Raw genomic sequence first — 10385 nt, 5'->3', positions numbered from 1 at the left:
TATCATCGAAATCTATTTCCTCTTATCTCATCACCAATTATTAGTCGCCTTAAATTTTTTGTTCAATTGATGAGAAATATTGAGGAAAATAAAGAAAATTAATAGAAAGGGCCATTAGAGTGCGAAGGAAGTCGTTGGAAATTAATTTGAGTAATGAGTATTGCAATGTCCTGAATAATGATGTGGACATCCGGTCATCATCATCATTGGACTAAGTTAGTGAAATTTTTCGCATGTATAGACCATACAAAAATTATCACGCAATTGTATAGACATTGAAGGGATTGATTAGCCTTCTCCTTAGAAAGTGCTTGTCCATCGCTTTTGTCCAAATATAATTTGAAGCTTTACCCCCAAAATAAAAAAAATAAAAAAAAAGAAGAGAAAAGAGCATTATGACAACCTTGGTTAAGTGTGTGGATTACAAACACAATTTGTATTTTATTGGAATCTGCTCTTAGTTTAGTGGAATTCATCTTTTTCATATTAAAAATTTGTTCGAATTTACATATAAAATTGTATCAAATTATTTGATGAAATAGAGATATATTTGAGAAAAGACTCAAATGTTGAAAGATGTACCAAATTCAAAGATGGGTATTAAGTACCATTTATTTTGGTTTGACATTTTATGCGATGGTTTGACGAACAATAGTTTCTTGATAATATATATGTTTCGTGATTTATTTTTGTAAGTACAGTCGTTCATATGCGTATGGGTTATTATTAATTGTCCATTTATAGTGTAGTCCAACCTAATTGTAAATGAATGACAGCCACCTGTACACGTGGGCGACTCTTCCTAGCATTTCTCATGTTTCTTTTCAAATGTATCAAATTTATACAAGTTAACTTCTATGATCAAATGTGCAATTAATAATATAACTTAATTCATTCCAACCTTTATTAATAGTACTATATGAGAATGAGAGTGATGAGTTGAATGCCAAGCCACCTACCGGGTAGGCCTAAGTGCCGGCATGTCAGTCTACCATAACAAAACTGGCAATCTGACACAATATTTTAACTTTGAAAATCATTTGCAATCACATGGTATTTGATTTATTGAAGGCAAAGAAAGTGACTATGGGAGGAAACATTTCAAACCATGTCATGTTCATACATTTACTAATATTTAAAGCTAAGGGTTTAGATTCGGTCTCTGGGAAACCTTTCTATGAAGTTTCATAGGTTTTTTCTTTTTGTGTTGGTGGTGCCATAATTAGCAACTTGTCCAAATTGTACAGCTAATTGATGAAGTGATAATTTGTATGAAGAATGTGGTCAAACTTGATGTATTATTTTTGTTTGGTCGAAACTTGATTGTATTATTTTGTTCGTGCATAAATTTATATGCAGGAAAAGTATTACATTTATAAATACGCCACAAGGGCAAAAGTCTCATGAGTCATTATAGTTATTCATAGAGAGGTTAAAATCACTATCTAAAAAGATATTACAACCAACGTAATGATTCATCGATAACATCAAACTCATATTGTTGTTGAAAAAATTGGAAGAGAGACTTCATAACAAGATACACAACTTTTTCAACACATTTAGTATACCTCCACTCAAAATCACAAAAAGTCAAAAATAGTTTGACATTAAGTAAATATGAAGTTATCAATCTAAATATTATAATAAGAGTGGTAATATGAGTGGATGACTAAATTTATAGGCTTAATTATTGTTTTACTCCCTAGAAGGATGCTTGGTCTTACTTTACCTCTTGAAATTGAAATTTTCTCACTTAACCTCCAGAATCTCTGAAAATTGATGAAATTTTCTTACTTTACCACTTCCGTCCATTTTCGTCCACAAAACCGATAAGTGTGCTGAAGTGGCATGAGTTTTTTGCTATTAAAAAACTTTAAAATCCAAATAAATAAACAGATTTTAAATATTTTTGAATTTTTTAAGGGCATAAAGTGAGAAAATTTCTTCCAAGAACCAAAAATATTTAATATATATTTTTAAATTTGGATTTTAGCTTTGGTTTTAGGAGGTAAAACCGTTATTAAGCCAAATTTATATATATGTCACGAAGTTATATTATAGTATTAATATACAATTACCCGAATTATAATGTTGTAAACTGCACCCCAAAACCTTAGACCCTATGTCTCTCTCTTCTCAAACCCTCCTTTCTCCTTTCTCTTCAAGCACACATGATAAGGGGAGGGGAGGAGGCCACTCCTCCTCATCCTCCTTCTTCTCCTCTCTTTTCCTTTCTCAATCTCTCCCTTTCCTAGCTTGCTGCTCTCCTTGTGGGGAAAGCTTGACTAGATTGTGGAGAAGGTGGAGTTTAGGGGGTGGACAGTTTATATTTGTACCCAGATCTTCCTGATCTTAGGTTGGGTTATTTTTTGTGTGTTCTTGTTGTAGGTATCTGGTTGGGCAGTGATGATGGTGGTAGCGGCGGCATCGACGACACCGATGATGGTGGCTTTATGGGTCTTCTTTTCGAGTCTGGCTTCTTTCAAGCCATAATCATGGGTTGGGGTTGGCTGTTGTTGGTTTTCAATTTTTGTTTTGGTCCCATAAGTGCATCAAATTTGTTGAGTTTGATGAGTGGTTGTGGTTTTCTCTTTAGGAGAATTTGGGTTTGTAAGTTGCGTTATGAGTGATGTACTTGGTTATTACAAATTTGAGACGATTAAGGCTGACTGTATGTGGCCCTGTGTGGCATTAAGTTGGCTATGCGTGGATGTACCGTATAAGTTTGATGCTGTGATTAGATTTCTCTGTGTTTGATGTAGCCATTTAAAGGTGTTTGTTCTAGCTCTTGCAACTTTTGTATTTGTACTGCAGTTATGGCATAGTAGTGTTTGGCAAAGAAAAAAAAAAAATCAATTACCCGTATTGTAGTACGAGTGAATTGTGACAACACTTGATGGTATCATCATTGTACAAAAAAATGACTCCATTTATGTAAGGATGTAGATGTAAATTTGATGTCAAAGTTAAGTATGGATATTGTCCTCCTCATCATCATCAGATTAAAACCGTGCCAATTTCTTTTTATTTATTTTTATTTTTGATTTTTTAATTAGTGAAAAAATAGAAATAATGATTGGCTCATTATCTCGGGACTGTTTTGTCATTTCGTGAGGACCAAGTTGCATGAGAGATATGATGGATGAGAGAACCTGGAGATGGAGATGGAAACAAACCACAGCCCACGCTCCACGAGCACCACCACCCTCTCACGTGGCTCCTCTCACTGGTCGGATGCAGGGATGTGCTCTTCACGCGCAGGAAGGGAGAGTAGGGGGAGGGAGAAGACGGGCGAGGATTGGTGATGAGTTCAAATGATTGTGATGAGGAGGGTGTCGGGAAGTGGAGGGACAAGATGACACGCACGATTGTGTGTGGTGTGGGGCCCACAGGGGGGGTTGGGTTTGTAATAGCAAAAAGGAAGAGCGTGGGAGAGCACGTGTCCGTAATGGGCCAGGCAAGACATGTTGGTCCACGTGAGTTTGGGGATGCAAAACCCTCTTTCTTCCACGCTTCCCTCATTTTTGCTATCCCCTCTCCTTTCCCACGTGAACTCCACTCTCCTCTGTCCCCTTCCTCTCTCTCTCTCTCTCTCTCTCTCGCTCTCTCTTCCTTTGTTTGTTTGTTTCCCTAGCTTCAGCCTTCATGTTTTGGTTGGCTTCAAGGCTCAGCCAGCTTCAGCTTTATTACGTTCCCCACTAACGACTTGGATAATGTATCGAATATTGTATTTCATGTGGTCTATTGAGTACATGAATGTATCGTAAAAATACATGAAATTGCATCAATGCTACACGAAGGCTGATATCATAAATTAGGCCCCCAAAAAAAAAAAAAAAAAAAGGTCTATGTAGTTGGTTAGATTTTCTATTTTGGTCCATGTGATTTTAATTCTAACAATTTTGACTCATGTAATTTGATATCAATTGCAATTTAATGACGAAATCTAAAATTCGATCCAATTCTTCTGCAAGCAGAGGCGGATCTATTAAGGCGCAAAGAGTGCAGCTGCACCTCCTTTCGAAAAATTATCAGAAAGGCTTCAAATCCCATTTACTCAACTGGTATACAGATTACCTTATTTCCATTTTCAACATTTAAGTAAATGTCTTTGTCTTTTTACTTTTATTTATTTTTATATTACTCCATTTACTTAAGTTTACAATGTAAATAAGGAAGTACCCCCCATTTGGATTCAAATAAAAATACTAGAAAATCAAATTCCCACCAAATCAAAATATGAAAATTCGGTTTTAGTGCAAAATACAATTTAAGCTAAAAATGATGGCTCATTAAGTCAATATATACTTCATACTAAAATCCCATAAATTCAAGTTTTCTTATTTGATGTATAAGGAATAAAAGCCGCCAAAAATTATCTTGAGAAAATGATTATTCCGAAAAACCATTTTCATACTTAGTCAATATTGCACCTCCGCTCAAAAATTTCTGGTCCGCCAGTGTCTGCAAGAGTCAAATGTATAACTCAATGAGATATGATGGCCCAACAAGTATTATTTTTATGTGTTCGTAACGAGTTATGAATGTAGAATTCCGACCCTCTACATTTATATATGGTGCATTTACCAGGATTTCACAACATCTAAACCATTCCAATAATCTAACAACTTAAGATTTGACACTTTATTTTTAGAATTTTAACACTCATCCATTTAATTAACTTTAACTTAACAGTGTTAAGTTTAAATAAAAATTAAAAAAATTAAAAAGAAAAAACAATTTTGCCCCACCCACTCACGCAACATCTTCCCTCCTCACAGCCAGCCTCCCCCACCTCAAACGCTCGTTTGTTAAAAAAGTACTCTTCAAACAAAACAAATTTGAGTGTTTTATTTGGAAAATACATAAATAAACTATTTTTTTAAAAAGGTACTTCTAGCTGGCAGATTGCAATGAATCACATTTTTAATAAATTCACTGGGACAATACTACTAGCACTTGGAAATCATTGTCATTCAAAACAATTATGAGGCATCTCCACCCATCTAGGATTGGGTTGCCGGTTTCGTGTTCTTGCTAAAAAGACACATTCATGGAAGATGGGGAGAGTTATCGAAGAGGTGGGATGACTTGTAGGTTTTAATTTTTTTAAATTTTATTTAAACTTAACATTGTTAAGTTGAAGTTAATTAAATTGATGAGTGTAAAAATTTTAAAAGTGAAGTGTCAAATTTTAAATCGTTAGATTATTGGAATGGCCTAATATTGCGAAATACGAATAAATGCACTGTTTATAAATATAGAGGTTCAGAATTCATGAATGTAACGTAAAAAATAAGGAACGCGAAAGTTACAGTAAGGCGGCTGATGATACAAATTAGTTTTCATGAGTTGGTTTTCACAATTACATTTAAAGCATGTTTGACTAACCCCCACACATGTTTATCTCATTGCTAAAAAGAACTTAATGTGGAGTTAGAAGAGTCAAAAATGTAATTACACACTAACACAAAATTTCAAGTGAATTAGTGGCTGTGAGGCAGCCACATGATCCCGGCCGTCCAAAGAGCCTCGGCTCTAAGCCATCTCAGAAGCTACACACGCCAATACACCTGCTCTTAGACCACCGAGGGAGCGAAACGCACCGTTTGAATCAGAAGAAAAGGTTGAGAAAGCGACGCGTTTGGCTGAAACAGGAGACCCCCGTCCCCCACTCCCCTCGTGGGAATCGCATGGGGGTAGAAGAAGAAAAAGATTTTTCGAAAAAAAGAAGATAACAGTGGGACCCGCAGAGGGTCTTGCCGGTGGGGGGACCCATGGGGGGTTTTGCCGGAGAGCGGGGCCCGCAATGACTAGCCAGATGAAAAGCTTATCTGTCTTGTTCCAATCATGACCATCCGTTCCATTGATTTGATGGTTGTCCAGCTTCATTATAAAGCGTACAGGATAAATATGTACGGGCCTGTTTGGCGGGATCGATCTCGGCCGTTGATCTCTACAAGGACTATCTCGTAAACGGTGGGATGTGGCCCTTGACATTAATGCTCAAGATTCGGTGTGATTTGCATCTGGATTTGACGGTTTTGCATGCCAATTGGTGGATATGAGTGCAAGCCACTTGCATTAACTTGGATCCTAGCAAAAAAAGAAACTTGAAACTTTGAATTAATTTTGAGCTTGAGTCCGAGTGCTTTCATCCATGCGAATTACAATTTCACATATATATAAAATTTAAAAAAAATTTCTATACATATTTCACATTATTATTAGTATGAATGTAAGAGCTCTTACCTATTTGGTAAGAAGAGAAATATTTTCCTTTATTCATAGATTCGAATTGATTTTTATACCAAGATTTTTAGATTTTTTTATTAAATAAATTCCAAATTTGTCTCCCAAAAAAATTAAAAAATAAAGTTCTCGCTATGATTTAACAAGAAAAATTATTGTCACAAAGTTCTTTAAAAGTAAGTTACTAACAATCTTTTTAATCATATTATCCAATATATTCTATAACGAACTTGCTTTATTTTCAATACTTTAGACCTCTATGAAAAGTGACTTATAATTAGGGCCAAGAGACAAATAAGTGAGGCAAAATGGATTGGCATAATTCAATAAAAAGATGTAACAAGTTAAATCACCAATTCTTCAAATAACATCAGAATCAAAAGACCCAAAAAGAATAAAAATAAATAAATAATCCTCAAAAGTGTAGATGTGCATTTAAAAAATTGTTTATTTGAAGAGTGCTGATTTTTCCAACTCATTTTTTGTCTATTTATTCTCCCTTTTTTTTTAAAATATTTTTTTTTATAACATACAATTTCCAACTGAAAGAGACTGTACAATAAATACAACTCTCTTTTTTTAACACCTAATACATATACAAATATAATTTTTTTATGTACAGTATCTTTCACATCATTTAATTTCTAACTTCATAAAATTCTTAAATCAGCAGTAATTAATGATTCTAAGTAGGGTTGAAAGTAAATGAGATTGCATGTTTTCTTATGGTAAAAAAAACATAAACATTTATTATGATTTATTGATAAGAAAAAAAGGCATATCTTTTAGTAGAACTTTAACAAAATAAGTTACAGTAATTCATTCAATTCCCCAAACTCTTATGTCAAATAATAAACAAATAATTAATAAGTAACTGATATGATATTCTTCTGTTTCTATTTCTGTTTTTGTTTTTGGACATGGTCAAGGGTCAACAACACAGTTAGTGCTCTCACCATACCATGACAGCAAAGTGAACTCAATAAAGTTGGGCAGAGCCAAGCCCAGTTGGTCCTCCATTTACCATGGTTAAAAGAAGTAAATGTAGAGAGAGAAAGAGAGAGAGAGAGAGAGAAAATAGAGGACAAAGCTGGTAGAGAGAGAGAAGAGAGAGAGAGTTGGGGGGCATTATTTTGGGGGAACAAGAGCCATGATTGAGATAATTGGGGCTTCCCTGACACCTTAGTCATGATTGAACTTACACACCACTCTCTCCTCCTCCCACCCATATTTTTTCCTTCTCTTTCTATAAAAACCCCCAACATCCCCACCACTCTTCTCCAAAACATGCCCATCCACCTCTCTCTCTCTCTCTCTCTCTCTCTCATCAAACCTTCAACTCTCTCAGCTCTCTGTTTCTGTTTCTCTTTTTTATCTGAAACCACAGCAGTGAGAGCATTCAGACTGAAACTCACACAAAAGGAGAGCTAAAAGTTCCCTTCTTTCTTTCTTTTGGGTTTTCAACAACAACAACAACTAACCAACTAGCCATGATGGTTGAGAGAGATCAAGATTTGGGTTTGAGTCTGAGCTTGAATTTTCCTCAGACCCACAACCACAACAACAACAACAGCAGCAGCACAACCAGCACCCTTCAGCTCAATCTCATGCCTTCTTTGGTCCCTACTTCTGCTTCTTCTCCTTCTGGGTTTCTTCCTCAAAAACCCTCTTGGAATGAGGCCTTGATTTCTTCAGGTTTGTAAACTTTTATCTATCTGCATGTGGCTTACTATTTCAGATCTGGCTTTCCTCATCACTTTTCATCCATTTTCTCTCCTCTTTCTAGAGAACCAAACACCCTTTAAGCCCTTCTCTTTCTCCCTTTTTCCCATTTTGACATCTTTTACGAATTCAGCTTTTATCAATGTCCATCTTTCAGATCCGCACCAACCTTTTCATTAATTTTAAACCAAAGCCACAATTTTTTTTTTTCAAAAAATTCGTTCATCAATTACTTTTTTGTTTGTTTTGGTTTGTTCTAATTTCTTTACGATCCGACATGCAGATCGAAACTCCAACTTCGAAACGTGCCGGGTCGGGCCCCGATCGTTCCTTCGGGGCATCGACGTGAACCGGTTGCCTTCCACGGGCGACTGCGAAGACGAGGCGGGCGTGTCGTCGCCCAACAGCACGGTGTCGAGCGTGAGCGGCAAGCGGAGCGAGAGAGAGGCCAATGGCGAAGATCTCGACATCGAGACTCGAGGCATCAGCGATGAAGAAGACGGTGAAACCTCTAGAAAGAAGCTCAGGCTCTCCAAGGACCAGTCCGCCATTCTCGAAGAGAGCTTCAAGGAGCACAACACTCTCAACCCAGTAAGTGTGTGCTTCACTCGTCTTATTTATTGCACCGTCATAAATTATGTTTGGTTCCTGAGAAAATTTTCTGTTTGGTTCTTGAGAAAGCTTACTGACATGTACGGTTCATTTTAATTGGGTGCAGAAGCAAAAGTTGGCGTTGGCTAAACAGCTTGGCCTCCGGCCTAGACAAGTGGAAGTCTGGTTTCAGAACAGAAGAGCAAGGTTAGTATTTTGGACAAAAACAAAAATATTGTGAGATTACGGTTATGCCCTTGTGGAGTAGGCTTATTTACAGGTTTTTTGTTATCTTTTTGCAGGACTAAGTTGAAGCAAACGGAGGTGGACTGTGAGTTCTTGAAGAGGTGCTGTGAGAATCTGACAGAAGAGAACAGGCGGTTGCAGAAGGAGGTTCAGGAGCTGAGAGCACTGAAACTTTCCCCACAGTTCTACATGCAAATGACCCCACCCACGACACTCACCATGTGCCCCTCGTGTGAGCGTGTCGCGGTCCCACCCAACTCCTCATCCTCAACCGTCGAGCCCCGGCCCCACCCCCAAATGGGTTCAGTCCAGACCCGGCCCATCCCCATCAACCCGTGGGCATCCGCCACCCCAATCCCCCACCGGCCGCTGCCGTTCGACGCCTTCCACACCCGGACGTAAATCACCGGACACAAAAAGGGCATTTTGGTCATTTTGCAAGGGGAAAAAAATAGCGAAATCCTATGTAAAGGAGAAAAGAAAAATCCCCTTTTATCTTAGAAAGTCAGGCTGTTTTGTGTATGTTACTACTATTTTAGAATCTGTACGGAGTGGGATGTCGAAAAAAGAAGCGGTTGTAATAGCGTACCAATTCTTATATATATTCCCAAGTCTAGGCCTCTAAGATATGGTGGTTAAGGGATGTGATTTTGGTGGGTCTCTACATGTTTTGTATTATTTTGACCCATCATTTTCACCATCGTCATCATCACCTTCATCTTCTTTTGTAGATTAGGGTTTGGTGGGTTCTAATATTTCCTCCCCTAATTCCTTCATGTAGTGGGGGAAAAGGAGAAAGGGAAAGAAGAGGCTTGTTGTAAAGTGTAATGTCTAATTAAAAAAAAAGTTTCATTTTAATATTTGTTAAAAAAAAGAAGAAGAGACTGTATTTATTTAATTAGTTTTGATCTCCTTTGTCTCTCCCCATTCTGTATAATATTCAAAAGACCCCCAATTGGTGGGGGGAAATTGGATTTAGGGATTTGGGGTTGAATATTGAGAGATCATGATTTTTAGTCATGGGGGGTGTGTGGACAGGTTCCTGATTCTAGGGGCTTCTTCTCAAGTGTCTGACAAAAAAAAAAAAAAAAACTTGTTCCTCAATTGTGGCTAATCTTTTTCTTTTCTCAAGTCAAGAATGTCAAACTCTAATCTTGGGGGAATATTATAATCAGTGAATCACTTGTTCATTTAAAATTTTCATGAAACTGGACATTGATGGTTAGTTCGGTCTTTTCATTTGGGCAAGTTAACAATTTTGAGTGTTGCATGCTTTCTTGAAGATTTTTTTGGGTATCTTTGATTGTTTTGGAAAGAATATCATAGGTTGAAGACAGCAAATGAAATCCTTGATAATATTTGGGTTCTGATTCTTCAGATCTTGATGTTTTGTTTTTATCTTTTTATTTTTCAAAAGAATGCCATATTCCTCACGTGTTTTTGATTTGGAATTTGAAAGCCCAATACCTTAAATTCCTCTGAGAAGCCCAATTTATTTATTTATTTATTTTTAAATTTTTTGCAAACAGATTGTAAAATTTGTGCCAATTTTACCATTTTGAGTACATGTAATG

At 36.7% G+C, this 10385-nt stretch overlaps 1 protein-coding gene across 1 annotated transcript; it reads left to right on the top strand.

Annotated features, from left to right (window-relative positions):
* Positions 1-7417: 7417 nt before the first annotated feature.
* LOC103337058 (homeobox-leucine zipper protein HAT4) lies at positions 7418-9669 on the top strand. Its single transcript, XM_008240208.2, has 4 exons — positions 7418-7947; positions 8258-8565; positions 8693-8772; positions 8868-9669. The coding sequence occupies exons 1-4, from the start codon at positions 7743-7745 to the stop codon at positions 9211-9213; spliced, it is 939 nt and encodes a 312-aa protein (XP_008238430.2). The 5' UTR covers positions 7418-7742; the 3' UTR covers positions 9214-9669.
* Positions 9670-10385: the final 716 nt, after the last annotated feature.

Source organism: Prunus mume, linkage group LG7 (assembly GCF_029339155.1).
Source record: "Prunus mume cultivar Tortuosa linkage group LG7, ASM2933915v1, whole genome shotgun sequence".
Classification (NCBI taxonomy): domain Eukaryota; kingdom Viridiplantae; phylum Streptophyta; class Magnoliopsida; order Rosales; family Rosaceae; genus Prunus; species Prunus mume.
Note: the sequence above shows the minus strand (reverse complement) of the source record. Positions and strands in the feature narration are given on the sequence as shown.